The sequence below is a fragment of the Plectropomus leopardus genome, chromosome 15 (assembly GCF_026936395.1).
Source record: "Plectropomus leopardus strain MGB_pleo_1.0 chromosome 15, ASM2693639v1, whole genome shotgun sequence".
In the NCBI taxonomy this organism is placed as follows: domain Eukaryota; kingdom Metazoa; phylum Chordata; class Actinopteri; order Perciformes; family Serranidae; genus Plectropomus; species Plectropomus leopardus.
This window is the reverse complement of record NC_142190.1, coordinates 21,273,302-21,289,453: the sequence shown is the minus strand read 5'-3', so window position 1 is coordinate 21,289,453 and position 16,152 is coordinate 21,273,302. Positions and strand designations below refer to the sequence as shown.

Sequence of the window (16,152 nt, the reverse complement as noted above, 5' to 3'; positions counted from 1 at the left end):
GATCATTTTGTCTGGACTATGCATTAATTTTATCTGTATTTGTGCACATTTTCTGAAAGCTTATGGATACAAGTGAAATGAGGCAGCACTACCGGAGATTGTGGGGACAGCATAGCTTAGTTCAAGGCAAGATTCGACCACAGGAGAAGACAGACGTTTAAAAAATGGCAGAATAAAATGAATCAATAGTGACTAGCATTCTCTATCTACATGTCGCAATGTATTGTATAGCGTCACAGACCACCGCCGTCCACAGCGTGGCCTCCGTTAAACGGTACATTGTTACAACCTCCTCCACGCTCAACTTGTTTGTTGCTGTGTGAAACTTTTGACTCCGCCCTCTATTGCCATCTTTTAGCTGTATCTATGTCAACATAAAGGACACGTGGAAGTACGAGACAGTGACGTTTACGACATTAGAAATGGGCAAATCTATTTTCTCATGAAAAGGGAGTATAAATGAGCCCCGAGAGAGGGCAGACCTACCACTTCCCTAAATAACATCTTTCCCATCAGGGTTTTATGACACTACACTACAAGTATGCTTCCTAGACTAATTTACAGCTACTTCTAATGGAAACTAAGTGCAGAAAGATAAATAACTCTTCTTCTGGATAAAACTGAAACTATCCCTCCTGGTCAAGGAATGAATTACAGAGTATGGGGAGGAGACAGTAAGCCTATAAAGCTACAATCGGTAGAGGGGACTAAGCTGTCACAGTGCTTTAGAAGCAGGAGGACTGCAGTTCTGTCTGAAAACAACCCCGAGCCCACTACCCTGTGTTTTGACCAAACCATAGACCTGGTGGACTGAATAGGTGACTAATATGGTCTTGGCTTCTCGTTGGCCTCTAAGAGATCTTGCAGCTCATTCTTCCATATTATCAGTCAACACCTATCCAGCTGCCTGGGGAATATCAGCAGACTAAAGGGAAGTGGTTTGGGGATGTTTTCAGACCAGACTCTCACCTGACCAAAGAAGTCTGGGAGCTGAGGAAAACAGAAAAACGCCCTTTACCAACCACTATATCTGTCATTAACCTCCCCCACACCTGATCTAATCCACCAGTCTGTGCAATGTCAGGACAAGGGCGGGAGAATCCCAGTGCTGTTATTTATGGTTTGCATTTAATTGGTGATCCTAGTTCCTGCTTTAGATCTCCAAAATGGCACTTCTCAGACAGGTAGGGGAGGTATGAGACTGCCTTTGTTCTCACGTCTAGTCTTTGGCATTGCACAGAAAAAGCCCTATCTGCAGTATGAAAGTGCCAGCACCAGCAAGAGCCAAAAAACACAAAAACAAGTTATACCAGGTGGGGGTTCTCATCCATCCCATTAGGGTGCCGATTCTCATTCAGGTGCAATAAAACACCCTTAATGGACTTTTTCTGAACACAGCATGGACAAAATGTGTTAAAAATAGGATAAAGATACAAATTGATGTTTCATTCCCCACAAATGCTGAATACAATGTATATTAATGGGTGGTTTTTCTTATTTTGCAAGAGCTCCACAAAGGCCTCATCAGAGTTCACTGTTTACACTTAGCACTGAGTAATTAACAGAGACTGGGTGAGCCTTATCTACAACTACAGCATGTATAAAATGGGCACAACTTTAACACAAACAAGAAGGCTGCTATATGATTTTCATATGATGTAAATATAGGATATATGAAAACCTCACTATGACAATTCTAGGCTGGCTTGACTAAAGGAAAGGTTTAAGTTTCCATTACCTGGATTCCTGGCTGTTCCCAGAAAAGAGGAATGGACCCACGGATCTGTATGAAGGATGATACTTTGTCATCCAGGAAAATGACCTGTTGAGAACAAGAGGAAAGTTTGGCTAAGTTCATTTGAAAGGTGACAAAACACAGATCAAGAAAATAAAAACACATTTTAAAAACCTATGGGAAGATGAGAAGAAGCAAAAATTAACATGAACTAAATCAATATAGTCTACATGAACTGTAAAAAACACTTTGAACTTCTTCCTTGACTGTATGATGCAGAGAGGGAAGTGACATTACTGCATTGGCATAGACAATATCTGCACATGTGTCTGTGGCTGCTTTGTCAGGACACAAAGGAAATATGAAGGATTACCCTTGTCATATGATCTGTGATATAGGACTAGCTGTTCATATCCCTCCCTGCCGAGACAGCATATACGTATATGTTTTAAATGTCTTGTAAAAGTTTTATATAAAGGTTTGAATGAATATGGGTGGGGTTGTACTGCATAATAATCATAGTTGTTGCAATTGTTCTGTCCAAACTATAGCCCATTGCCTCAAACAGGAACTAAAAAAAAGAAAAAAGCAATTTGAGTCTTTAGCAACAATGAAAAGCTGACAAATAAGCTCATGTATTCAAATATTCATGTGCCAGGAGCTGACTCAGCAATAAAAGCAAAACACTGACAGCCTGACTCATTGAGGAAGTTAAACTGCTAAGAAAGTAAAAGGCTTCAGACTGGAGCTTGACCAATAAAACCTGTATGCTGATATATTTTCATCATCGCCGCAATTCTGCTGGCTATTGTGCTACATTTTTAAATCTATAATTATTAATGCTGAACAATGCTGCAGTGACAGCATAGAATGCTTAAACAACACTGATTCACTACCAGGCTGCACCAGGTTTGCTCTTCAACAGTCAATAGATAACCAGTGTTTACACAGACTGGATTAACCAAGGTCATGTGACCATGCACAGAGCATATGTAAACCGATACAAGTACGGTGAGCTATGAAACGGATTTCTGGTCAGCCGTTTTTAATCATACCACTTCTCAAACAAGAGGAGTGATGCAATAAATCCATCAGCATCTGAGTCACCTGTTCAGTCTCCACAAAGTTGGCCACCTGCCCATCGTCATTTGTTCCTCTGACGTTGAATCGCGTGCCGGCTCGCTCTGAGCTGAGGCGCGAGAAGATGCAGGCCTTGGCCTGTTTGTGTCCTGCATAGATGGTCCTGATCTCCACACCACCACACATCAGCCTCAACAGCCAGTCATCACAGTTCACTCCGTAGTGTTTCAGGTGCAGGTGCAGAGATTGGTTCCTATTTATTAATTAGGATGGACACAACAGCAAACACACAAACACATTCAGTGTGAACAATTCATTTTCACACTTTTGTTGCAAATCACACACCCCCATATCACACACTCAGAAGAAACTATGCCACCAGAAAGACTGTGCAGGCAGAGAAACATTCCCTTAGTTCATATTTACTACTTCAGAGACTGTTAAAACCAAATACCTGCCTACTAGTCTCCTTGTAACCATGTAATAGAAATCATTTTGTGTGCTTACCAGAAGAAGCGGTTATCTGTGGTGTCTTCTAGGATCCTGCGATGTGCATTGAGACTTAAGTCCATGCTGACTCCAGTGGCAGACCACGCAAAGTAGAAGTGTCCTGAGTTCAGGACCTTTCGCACCTCAGAGATGCGCTCCTCATCTCCTGGGTCATTCTTCAGCGATATAAAGTCTGTCTGTGTGACCCTGAAAACCTCAGAATCTTGCACCTTCCCTACAGAGCTGCATCCTGTCACAACCACCAGACTGTGGAGCATGGAGTCGCCTGCAAAAGCAAGTAGGATATGATAAAAAGAAAGGGATATGAGCATTAATACATTCAATATGGTTGACTGTAAAAAAAAAAGAGTGGAAGCAAGCATTGTGTTGATGCAATGCATTTAGAACAATACAATAAAATATTAAGCACTAAGAGACTGGACAAGAAATGGTTAATAAAACTTTGGTACCAAAACTTTGGAGGAAACACCAGTAAGTAAAATCTCAGCCATCTATAAGACTGAGCTTTAATCTTTTACGCTGTGTTTTCCCTTGTTGTGATAACAAGAGCCTTCAAGGTCATGTAGAGGGCAGGAGAAAGCAGCTTATGAGTAAGCAGCAAAAGGACTACAAAGTGAGGGCCTTCAGAGCCGCACTGGAATCTAGGGTCAGAGTATGGACTGGATCCAGGAAATTTCTGCAACAAGGAGCAATGCATAGTGAAGATGTGTCTGCAGCTTACCTAGGTTTAGGCGGAGGACTCCCAGGATGCCATAGGCATCAACAATCCTGGAATATGAGTTTTTAATGGCATCCTTCTCTGCCGCCGCTAGAAAACAAACAAAAGCAACACAATTAAAGGAAAATATTGGTAGTGCTTATGATTTAAATATAGTACAGAATCATGTCTATTACTCGATATTCTTATAGATATATTTCCAATGTAGCATTCTGTTTTGGGGCAAAAATTTAGAACATTTAAGTCATCTCATTACAGTATTATTAAAAAAGATGTCTTACACAGGACAGCAACAGCCCCTGATTCAAACATGAGGCATTCTTCTCTGGTCCTAGTTTCCACTATGACACTATAGGGGGGTGGATCCAGCTTGTGGTAAATACGATATCCCTTGCTGAAGGCCATTGTTGATCCAAGGTGAAAAAACCTAAGTTGTTACCTGGAAGCAAAAAAACATGAACGACAGCAGACCAGATTAGAGACACTCCCAATCATAGACAAAATCTGTAATTTGATGGCTAGTAGATTGTATGAAGGTCTGTTCATTTTTGATGTAGCCGTAACCTATGATAAGACTATACATCACTTGCTGTTAGGGAAGTCTGAGTAAAAACTGTAGTAAAACATTTTGAGTAGCTAATGTTGGGAGTCTGAACTGTATTAGGTATTACGACGTGTCTAAACAAAATATGAGAACTGTACACCACTCTGACTTTGTGTGATACATTTAGGGGATATAATCTTTTGAAATTCAAATGAAATACCCTACACATTATGGAAATATATGTTACTATGAGGCAACACTGAGAATTGCGTTATCCAGAAAACTTTCATTGCGAAATCAGACGCAAAAATCAGTTAAGGACATTTGGTAAAGGCTCAAACGTATGACAAAGTAATCTTTCAAACTGAATATCGCAGGTGGCTGGAGATTATGAGCAGCACTGCATGACTGGTAGCACTGTGAACGATAACGTTAGGCCGGGAGACTGAAATATCCATCCTCTCACGGACAGTCACGACTTCCTAATGCAACTGCAGCGGGCGAAGCTAACGCTAACGTTTACCCGCAGGCTAGCTTTAACGCTGGATTTTGTGATGTGAGAAACCAACAAAGAAAACGAGAGACAAAAAAAAAACGATGAGGCGTAAACAGATTGTTGTCCTTCACCTGTCTAATGCTAGCTGGTGGCGTTAGCTGAGTTAGCTAAATTAATCACAGGGGTAGCTATGATTCGCTAGCTGACGATATTTTGATTGTGGTACTACCTGTACGTCCGGGATGACAAGCTGACTTGTACATACATTTAAACGACTCAGTTTGGGGAAAACATACACGCCTTGGCATGCATTTGAATTTTATCTCTAGTTTACAATTTATTTGATTTAAATTACACAGAGGAAGGGCTGGGGATATCGCCTTACCGTCTGCCCCCGCCGGGTTGTTACTCCGCTGTCACAACAAAATCCTTCCCGGTGTGTTGGCAGAATGGTACATTCCGACGCAAAGCACGTCTACCTCACGTTACCGTAATACCTAGTGTAATTGTCCCGTGCGCTTTTGTATAACGACGACTGTAGCATTTAGAGTCCGTAAATACATTTTTTTTCTAGCTAAATCAAATTACTCCTCAGTGGAGGTATTTTAAACTCATGTTGACTTTTAATAACGACCTTTTTGCAGGAAGTCACAAAATGTTCTCGCCCGATTTTACTCATGAGTGACAGTACCAGTTATCCAATAAAAACACCCTTGAGAGACAACTATCCAATCATATGTGACAAGGGGCGGGACATCTGATTTGATAATAACGCCGTATTAAAACCGGTCCTGCGCTGCACATTAAATAAGATCTCTGACCGACCTCGTAAACTCAGTTTCTCGCAGGGGTTAATTGGTTGGTCAATTGGCTGATTAAAACATGCTCAAAGCGACTATCTAAACGGTAAGTGTTATGCTGCATGTGCTTGTCCTTGTCCACATTTTATTAGAAAACAAGCTAATGGCTAAGCTGCTGTTTACTTCCATTGTTTACTATCTAAACATAGACCGCGAAGCTCATCCTGCAGTATTCACGGAGAAAAACAAGCAAACGGTTCATTACAGAAATATTATCGCATGTTTCACTTTATTTTTTAAACATTTAGATAATGCTGGATCTATAATATAGTGCGAACTCTCTCGTCGACAATCCCCAAAAGGCAAAAACAATAGATTATTATCTAATCTTTACAACTCCTAGCTGTATGCAGCCAGAACATAATCTTTCTTGAGCTGTTCAGTATAAGTATATTTTTCAACTGTAGTAAAGAAAAATAGGTAGTCTCATAAACACTGTCACGTGTTTTAAAGATCCACCAAACATCTGCTCAGACATGCAAAGTTAACCAGTTATTTCACTCTTTTTTTGTGTTCATGTTCATCTCAAAATGTATTCTCTCAAATATCACATCCATAAATCAGCAGTGCTTTAGATTCCCCGAAATATCTGTCTGTTTTGTGTTGCGCTACAGTGTCACTTAGATTCTGTATCTAGGATAACACTAAACAAGACAGCTATTAGGCCTAAGACTTCTCAAATTAATGGGAAAATTGTATCTAAAAAAAAAAACCAAATAAGGTGTATTATGTCTCGGTTTGAATCTCCCTCATACAATTTGGTGTTGTCTGAATCTGTTTTTGATTTATGTTCATTTTCTTTTTGCTTTTGGTGTTGTGTTAAACATTACGTTAAAATGATCATTTTCAATGTTTGAAAATTAAATGTACATCCGTTCAATGCACTGTTAAATTTGAAATATGATCAATAATGATAAAAAAATGTACTCTCTCTTCAGATCTTTTCAAGGGAACATCGCAGCCCCTCAAAATGAAGGGACTTTTCCTTGTGGAGCCAGTGGTTGCACTGTACGCTTTCTCCAGTTTTCTCATCTACCCTCTTGTACAGCAGTATGTGTACCGGAGGCTCTGGCAGCAGCTGACAAACACCACTTATCCCATCTCTGGTGACACCTCCAGATGTGCAGGAAACAGCAGCAGCAACCAGTCCAGCTACCATGAGGTTAGTCATTAGTCACATGATGTATTCTCAATGAATAGTTGGAACAAGTTGTTCTGTTTCTCTTAAACGTAAAGCAGGCTATGCCCAATGAATGCACAGATTAACTTCTCCACTTTCCACTTGCGTGACATTTTCAGTATACTGAAACTGTATGGCATGAATGGAATGTAATGACATCGAAACTGTACGTATAATTTGGGGGGTGGGGGGTTGCTGCTGGTTTGCTTTGTGTTTTCTGCCTCCTGCATTGTTATGCATTTGATGCTGACTCAGTCATTGTGTGGGGGGTTGTGTGGCGACGACAAAGTAAGGCATGCTGAAGTAACCTGGAGCTCAACGACTGGCACAGTCTATATTTACACAGTTTGTATTTGTGTCTGTGTTTAACTTTTACTATCATGACACAGCATACATTTTCCAATAATCCTTACAGATCTTGCAACACAACTCAGGTGAAAAGAACTGATTCAGCTGCTGTGCTATAGGTGATAAGCAAGAGAGACCCGTGACAAGAGTTGACTCTTCTGAACTTGTTTAGATAATGACTGACATGCCGCATAAGCAACACTTTTACTAACCAGTGATTTTCTGATTGAATCACCTTTTTTTCAGACCACATACAGACTTCTTCACAGTGGTGGATGAAGTACCTGAAAGCCACACTTGGATAAAAGCACAGATATCAGACCAGAAAATGACTCTGAAATTTAAGTCGCCTATGAGAATATTACTTGAGTAAAGTCTTGAAGTATCTGGTATTTACTGCACTCAAGTATCATTTTATGATGTTAAATGTGCTTAAGTATTGAAAGTAAAAGTACACATAAATGCCTGTAATATAAAAGTATGGCGTTTACTTCTTCTTCGTAACATACACCACGTTAAAAAATGGAGCCTATAATACACTTGACTTTGATTTACAACTTAAAGAACAAAATCCAGTTTTTCCCTTACTACCATTCCTTTATTCATCTGTCTGTCCCTTCCTCCCTTTCTTTCCTGTTTTGCAGTATGTAACTAAAAGGCTTAGGGGAAATGTAGTGGAGTTAAAGTGGCATATAGTTGACAGAAATATAAAAACTTGACTTAAAGTACAGATGCTCCCAAAAAGTACTTATTTACTGTAAAGTAAGCCTAAAAGCAAGTATTATAACTTACATTGCATTACACCGCTGCTTATTAACTTACAGCAATAAGTCTGCAGTACAAAATATAATATATGACATTGTAAGAAAGATTGAGAGGAAATATTCCTCTGTAGAAATTAACAGTAACAGTATATTTGCAGAGGGAGATTGGCACACAGCAGAGAAGCGAGAACAAACAGACTGATCAGGAAGAGCCTGTTACTGTCTGGAAACAGCTCCTCAGGCACCTGTCGCACTGTAGAAAGCTTTGTTCCTTGTGGCCCTGAATTTAAAACACTCACATGACACAAATGTGCTTTCAGTCTGGTTTTGTGACGTTGTCATTGTCACTATCTCAGTTTAACTCGTATAATTTATTAGATAGTTGCCAGCTTCCCTGTCATAAGAAACTATTTGTTTTAACTTAAAAAAGTTTCCAGTGTCCAGACTGCCGTCAGTTTTAAGTTCACTGAATTTGAGAAGATGAGTTGAGTCATTACAAATTTACCTTAACTTGTCTTCTTACATTGAATTGTCTTCTTACAACAGGCTCCCCACAGTCATGAAATTTCTGGAAAAGTTATGAAGTTAGAAAAACTGTTTTCCAGGCCAGAAAATGGTTTGGAATGAACAGAATATTTTGGAAAAGTTTTGAATATATATTATTTTGTGTGCTTTTTAAAATATGTACTTAAAAAACACCAAACATGTCTGTGCCAAATACGTTCCTTGTATTACTAATTAAAAATCAAGTGCTGCACTGCTTGAGCAAACAGTTATCAGACGTGTTCAATAAACCTTTGTTTAACAAGAATTTAATGCATATAAACTTGTCAAAATTATAATCCCAACACATCAAACTGCACTGACACCCACAGGATCCTCCGGTCTGGTCTGTTGGCACATGCAGCTAGTTGGTGGCGGGAATGCCTACTGAGGGAGTAAAGTTTGAAAGCACTAACAGTTTACTCTCTGCAAATGCCTGGGAGGCCCCTGCCTAACGATGCATGGTGTTATTACTATATAGGCTGACCTTTTTTTTATACTACTTCAATAATGTTAGGGAAATGAGATGAAATATTATGGAAAAGTGATGGAAAATTTTTGAGATTGACTTAAGAAATATGTGTGGTAACTTTGAGTCAACTGAGAACTTTAAGGCAGTCCAGACACTAGTCTTTTTTTAGAGTTAGATCAATTCGTTTTTATTTTTACAGTGTTGACTTAACCATGCTCTCTCTTTCTGTATTTTCAGGAGGTCCAGAGGCAGGCATCTCTCTTCTCCCTTTACTCAGACCTCCTGTCCACAATCCCCTCTTTGATTGTCACTCTACTGCTCGTGGCCTACAGTGACCGGGGAGGACGCAAGATCACAATCATCATGCCGTTGATCGGCTCATTGATCTACTCCTTGTCCTTCCTGACTGTGTCTTACTTCGAGCTCAATGTTTACTTGCTCGTCGGCTCCTCGCTTCTCAGTTCTTTGTTTGGCGGCTTGGGCACATTCCTTGGCGGCTGTTATGCTTACATAGCAGACTTGTGTGAGGACGGTCACCAGAAGACGCTGCGTATGGCAGGAGTGGACATGATGATTGGCCTGTTGTCTGGGGTGGCAGCAGTATCAACAGGCTACTTTTTGAGAGCTTTAGGCTTCAACTGGCCTTTCCTAACCGCTGCACTGTGTCAGTGTGTGATCCTGCTCTATGCAATTTTCATCCTGGAAGAGACTGTGAAAAAGGCTCCCGCTGATGCCGTTATTCTTAACGGGCCTCCTCAGAACTCAGCCACAAAACACATGATCTATGGGGTCTACAACATGTTTGCAAGGGCCAGCCCAAAGTGCAGAACGGTCTTGGTCCTCCTCATACTCACCTTCATCAGCTTCTCTTTTGCCTGGGGGGGGACCTCCTTGTTTACGCTATATGAGCTGAACAAGCCGCTGTGCTGGACTGAGATTCTGATCGGCTACGGCGCGGCACTGTCCACCACTGTGTTCCTGGCCAGCTTTATGGGAGTGTCAGCGCTGACGTACTGTGGTGTGCCACAGCTGCTCATTGTCATGATGGGGATCCTGTCCGTCATATCAGGCATGGTCATGCTGCCATTTGTGAAGACCACTTTACTGATGTTTTTAGGTGAGAAAACCCTCCGCAATAACAGTGCAGATGAAACCAATAACATAAAATAATACCCCTTTTTTGCACCTGGCTTGTTTTTGATTGCCCTATTTTCAGAGAAGTTCAGTAATGTTGAGTAGTTTGATGAGGACAGTGGAGCATCATTGATCTAATCACTATTTACTACTTGATTAAATCAACACAGAAATGGGCACAAATACATCAAACGATATCTTGTGAACAAATGACAAATACTTGCTCATCAAATGTATCAAAATAAAATACAAAACACTGGTATGAGAAAAAGTTTTTAATCTAAATACAAGAAAATTCAAACTTAAAAAAATACAAAAATGCATCTGATACAAACTGCCATCACATTTTGTATTTGAAGTATTTCAGGTGCACAAATAAAAGCTCTTAAAGTATTTTGTTACAAATTACATCTTATCTTCCTATTCAGCAAAATACAAATTACAAAATACCCAAAAGCAATTCAATACATATTTTAAATATATGTAACTAAAATATTGCCCATCTCTGCTTCTACTGAATGGCAGATATTGGACATTGTGCTGTGAAATGATGCACAGGAATTAGGTTAATAAGTACCTGCTAACTGCCATATGTATAAGAAAAGGTTAATATCTCTGTTTGTGAAGCCTATTATCCAAAATGCTATGTGCTTAACTTAAAATAAATTTGGTTTTAAAGGACAGGGCATGTTAAGACACATTTTAGCTAGAGGAAAAATGGCACACTGAAGAGTAATATAAAACAGGAAATTACATGAATAATCATAAAAGGTGTGCTCCACAGGTTAAAGATTGACAGAGCTGCCTCTTTTATATCATTTACAAGCTGCAGAAATGTCTCTAGGGTTGTTGTATCTTATGTGTTTAATTAGATTATTGCATTGTAAGCTGATAAAACCATATAATTATGATACTTTATCGCTGCAGTGTTTACTTAAATTGTCTTTTTTTTTTACAAACATACCCTAAAACCACTGGGAAACATGAATTTAATTAAGATGTGTGTATTTTAGAGTTTGATTTGGTTTTTATAGTCCCTGCTTTGTGATTTATAACATATTGTCTGCCTTCTGTTATTTGCCACAGTGAGGGTGCCAATGCTGCTGTCTATCATGCCTTTCCCTGTTCTACGCTCCATGATGTCAAAGATCGTCTCAAAGTCTGAGCAGGGTGAGTGGGTTTAAGGTTCTGCAGGAGCCACAGAACCGTGTCTGTGTGTTTGTAGAGTCACAGTCCGTTGAGGATTTGCCTGTCCCAGCAATATGTGATGCACTTGAAACTGAAGCACTTCTAGTTTCTGTTCCTTAGAGCAAAGGGTAAACTTAACTGAGGCATATCCTGTGGTTTCTGATCTTATCAATTCCAAAAAAAAAGTGTTTTTCTTCCCTTTTGGGTGTGTTTTGGCAGGCGCCCTGTTTGCCTGTCTTTCCTTCCTGGATAGTTTAACTGCCAATGTAGCGAGCGCCGTCTTCAACAGCATCTACGCTGCTACGGTGGCATGGTACCCCGGCTTCGCCTTCCTGGTGTCTGCAGGAGTCTGTGCCATCCCTTTGTTTGTCCTAGGGTAAGTTCATCATGCTGCCGAATGTAGGCAACACAACATTAAAGGACCATACCAGCGTTTTGCATGTTTTTTCTACATTATAAAAGCATGCAATCATACATTTCCAAACTTCACGGGTGTTTTGAAATCATTCTACCCAAAGTTATTAGTTCATTCTACAATAAAAACCAAAGTTGGATTCCAACCTGCAGACCTTTTGCTCTACTTTTATCTGAAACTGCTCTATCAAATAAAGGCAAAAAGCCCCCCTTAAAAAAACCCAGATAGGACCAAGTCTTTTTTTTTGCATGTCACAAGTAAATTGCAAATCTTTGTACTCGAGTAGTAGTACTCAATTTTCATTTTTTTTTTTTTACCCCCCTGTGTAATTATTGTATGTGAACAAAATCATCTTTGGAACCATTTTTTTCCTAACTGGCACTTCATAACGTAACATTAAGTCTTCACAGATCTCTCCTGTAACTTGACTAGATGCTGTCGGACTGGTTCAAAGTGGATCTAGGGGATTGAGCATCAACTTAACACTAGTGTATTCAGGAAATGAAGGGCACTGAATTTATTCATGACACACTTTTTAAATAACTTACTTAATCTCCAGACATTTCCAAGTCACAAGGCTGAAGTGAAGTCATGAGTCACTGGTGTTAAAGTTCAAGTCAAGTGGCAAGTTTTTCTGATTCTGTCGACTGTAAAGTCATCAAATTTTCGACTCGAGTCTGACTCTTATTATTTCATTTAAGCCCACACCTTTGATAAAAACGAAGCTTTTGAGCAGTTTATGCTGTATAGATATGCTTCAGGTGCAGAGCTGTACTCTGTGGGTTGCATTACAAACACCCTTTGTTTCTGCTGAGTCACTGTTTGCCAGTTTTGCTTGACTAGAAAAACAGAAATGTTTTTCTTAATGTAGGCCCTCAGTAAAACAAAAAAACTCACTTCCTCATTCCTGAGCATCACATCCAACTTCCCTCACACAACCATTTCTTTCTTCACATAGTAGCATGAATCTCTTACATGTACATTATTTCTTCTCCTGTGCTTTTTGTCTAACACACCGCCAAAATGAACGCTGCTATATGTAGAAATGGAGGAGATGCCCTAAAGGGGCGCTTGTCTGTGGTACACTGTGTTCTTACATTTGTTTGTAATACTGCTGAGTCAGTCTGCTAGGTGTAGCGTGAAACCTAAAACTCCTTGAGTGAATTCATCTCTGTTACATGCACTGCTTCTTCTGTTACATGAAGCGTACTCATAGAATAACAACACCACTGGTTCAGCAATCTCTGTCCTACAGCCAAGGACAATATGGGCTCTACATGAAAAAAATCCTTTCTTTTCAGTGGGTGGTGTTCAGATGTCAAGCCTGACTACTAGTACACTAATTGGGGTTTATGTCTCGTATAAGGAAAAATAAACAACTTTGAAAACTTGTGGTGCAGGTGCAGAGAGAAGCTTTGTTGAGAAGACAGTTGCTCAGTTTAGTTTGAACTGGTTAATGTATCCCATGTATTTTTTCTGCTCCTCTTATGCCTTTTTTTCCCCATATTTTAGGGTGGTGGGTCTGATCGGAGTCGATGTTGGCGAAGAGGACAAAAATCAAGAGCGTGTCTACACTGTGGAGGAGGATTTTGCTGAAAATCAGAATGACAGCAGCCCTATTCTTGCATGAGCCATGTGGACGGCAAAAAAATCACCAACATCTTGTTGGTTTCGCTAGTGATTTATATTAAGACACTTTTCCCGTAAGTACCTCAGTAAATCTTCTTCCCAGTCTCAAGCTAGTACTGCAGTTTGCAGATATATCTCTAGGGTTTTATTGCTTTGGTTTTTACTATTGAACTTGAATAATATGACGATACAACAGGGAATTGTAGGTAAAACATTTTTTTTAATTTTTGCTTTTTACAGGCACATTGTTAGTATAGATACATGTCAAGATTGTAGCATAAACAGGATATGAAGCAGGAATGGGATGTTTACATGCATCCAATCTTACAGGACTTCCATAAAGAATGGAATCATCATACAATATATGTACCTCTAAATGGGCTGACTTTGACATTACTAACACATTCAAATTTTTTTTGAATAAGCATAAAAGGCAATAACTGTCCAGATTACTTAGAATAGAAGCCCATGGATTGGCTGACAGACTGAAAAGCATTTGAGGCACTTTGAGGAATTTTAAATGAAAATGGCAGAAAGTGCCATTAATAAAGCATTAATATTGCCCACCCAAAGAAACCACATGCAAGACATGACTGAAAATAATAGAAAAAACCGTGGAAAAAAAGTGCTAAGATGCTGTTACAGCCTCACACATGTAATGATAGAAATGAAATATACAATAACACATAAGTAAATTAAGGACTACTTGACATAAAATGATACAATAGTGTGGACAGACAGGAACTTCATAGAGCCCAAATTGTGAAACTACTCATAATGGATAACCCTCAGTAATTCTTGCACAAAGACACAACATAATATGAAATACTTAAAGGACGGTATAATGATGGTATACAGGTCAAAACTGCAGGTCAGAACTGTATCATGTAACATCATAGTATAGCATAGCAGCAAAGTGTTCCTCAGGAAACTGCAGAAAAACTACATGAATGCTCAGTCACATAATTAACATCGCAGGAAGGGAGAGAAGTCAAAAAGATTTTATGTGTTTTGATACAATTTTACAGTGTGATTGATTTGCAGTTCATTTGTTTATAGAGTTTCGATTATGCAAACTGATTTAGATCTTTCCACCTTTTGTTGCTTTTTTAAGTGCAATGTTAGTTAATGCCTTTATGAAGAGCTTTAGTCAGTTATATCTGAGATAAAATGTCATGTAACGCGCCAAATATTGCAATGTAAGACAAATCTACTTTACTATATTAAGTTGCTAATATCTTTTAAACAAATCCACAATTAAGATATATTTTATTCACTACAACCCCCATTTAGTAATGTAAAAGTAAACAAATACTCTAATATAAATTTGGTACTGTGCAATCCCCAGAGGGAAGAGGCTTTAACAGCTTTAAAATGGTTGTCTCCCAAACTTAATGTGTGGTGATCTCAGGGATGATAAGGAAGACCCAACAATTAAAAATTTATTAGTGGGTTCTCTGAGCCAGAATGAAGGTTGGAGTTAAATATACAATAAAAAAATATTTTGGTTTATCAGCCACGTTGTGCCACAATGACTGAGTTAAAATAGGATGACATTTTAGGTTTGGTTTTTGGATGGACCACCCTGGTATGACTGGAAAGACAGAGATTATTGGTAGTTAGTAGTTAGTAATTAATAGTTTGTGTTCTTCTCTTTTTGCCTTAAAAAATGTTATTTTGCAAGTGCCAATAATTAAGCAAAACAATTTTTTTTACTTGGTATCTATGTGTGTGATCCTTTTCTTTTTTGTGTGTATTTTTATGGATGTATGTTATATGTAGGTACAATAGAAAAATAAAATGGTTTTCTACGAATACTGCAGAAGACCATCAGCAAGACTAAATTTTACTGTTGTCACTTTAAGTCTTCCTCTTGGGAAAATCACCACTAATGGATATTTATGTTCTGTGTCTAATATAGCAATAACATGCTCAAATATTGTCAAAGAACATTTCCTTGTGAAAAATAGGTGTTTTTACAGGAAGCTCTTTATCTTGAGTGAAAGTCCTCAGTAATCAGATGTCTAGCAAGTAAAAAATATGAAGACTTTATTATTATGTCTAATGTTGGATTTGGGATGTAAAAATTAAGAAAAAGGATAACATCAGGAAATAAAATTAAACCTTGAATATTAAACATCAACATGAATGTTAAATGGTGAAGTAAATCCTGCTTTGCTGGCAAAGATCTGTCACAATAAAGCTTTTGTTTTCATCTTGCTACCCATTTGTGCTCATTTTCCGATGTCTTCTGTAAAGTTGGGAGTGTGGACTTGAGTCTCACTACCGACATGTTTTACCGAGTCTGTGTCTAAGGGAAAAATTAAAAACTGATTCAACTGTTGATGCAGGTTTTTGTGTATTGACCACTAGGTGTCACTCTTGAACCAGGTTTACAGGCACTGCCATGCATCTACAATATCATCAGCCAGCAACTTAGAAATATGAAGCCCTAATGAAACACAGCTGTAGACATGGAAATAAAGAAAATATATGTTTTTATCCTTTATGTTGTGTTATAATAAATAAAACTGTT

At 38.8% G+C, this 16,152-nt stretch overlaps 2 protein-coding genes across 15 annotated transcripts in view; one reads left to right on the top strand and one right to left on the bottom strand.

The window, feature by feature from the left end:
• Positions 1-5,562, bottom strand: part of synj1 (synaptojanin 1) — a 29,546-nt gene extending 23,984 nt beyond the window's left edge. For 12 of the 14 annotated variants that reach the window (XM_088088199.1, XM_088088204.1, XM_088088203.1 and 9 more), the window contains exons 1-7: positions 5,469-5,562; positions 4,325-4,482; positions 4,047-4,133; positions 3,323-3,590; positions 2,843-3,068; positions 1,739-1,822; positions 1,311-1,388 (exon numbers count right to left, since the gene is read on the bottom strand). In XM_088088199.1, coding sequence (XP_087944325.1) covers positions 1,311-1,388; positions 1,739-1,822; positions 2,843-3,068; positions 3,323-3,590; positions 4,047-4,133; positions 4,325-4,448 — 867 coding nt within the window. In that variant the 5' untranslated portion in view covers positions 4,449-4,482; positions 5,469-5,562. The remainder of the gene's footprint in view (positions 1-1,310; positions 1,389-1,738; positions 1,823-2,842; positions 3,069-3,322; positions 3,591-4,046; positions 4,134-4,324; positions 4,483-5,468) is intronic. The other 2 variants (XM_088088206.1, XM_042499745.2) reach the window with 1 other exon arrangement.
• A 287-nt stretch (positions 5,563-5,849) lies between these two features.
• Positions 5,850-15,839, top strand: LOC121952895 (lysosomal proton-coupled steroid conjugate and bile acid symporter SLC46A3). The gene is made up of 6 exons (XM_042499762.2): positions 5,850-5,989; positions 6,882-7,105; positions 9,488-10,367; positions 11,471-11,554; positions 11,792-11,948; positions 13,500-15,839. Exons 2-6 carry the CDS (start codon positions 6,914-6,916, stop codon positions 13,615-13,617), a joined length of 1,431 nt encoding a protein of 476 aa, XP_042355696.1. The 5' UTR covers positions 5,850-5,989; positions 6,882-6,913; the 3' UTR covers positions 13,618-15,839.
• The last annotated feature ends 313 nt before the right edge of the window (positions 15,840-16,152 follow it).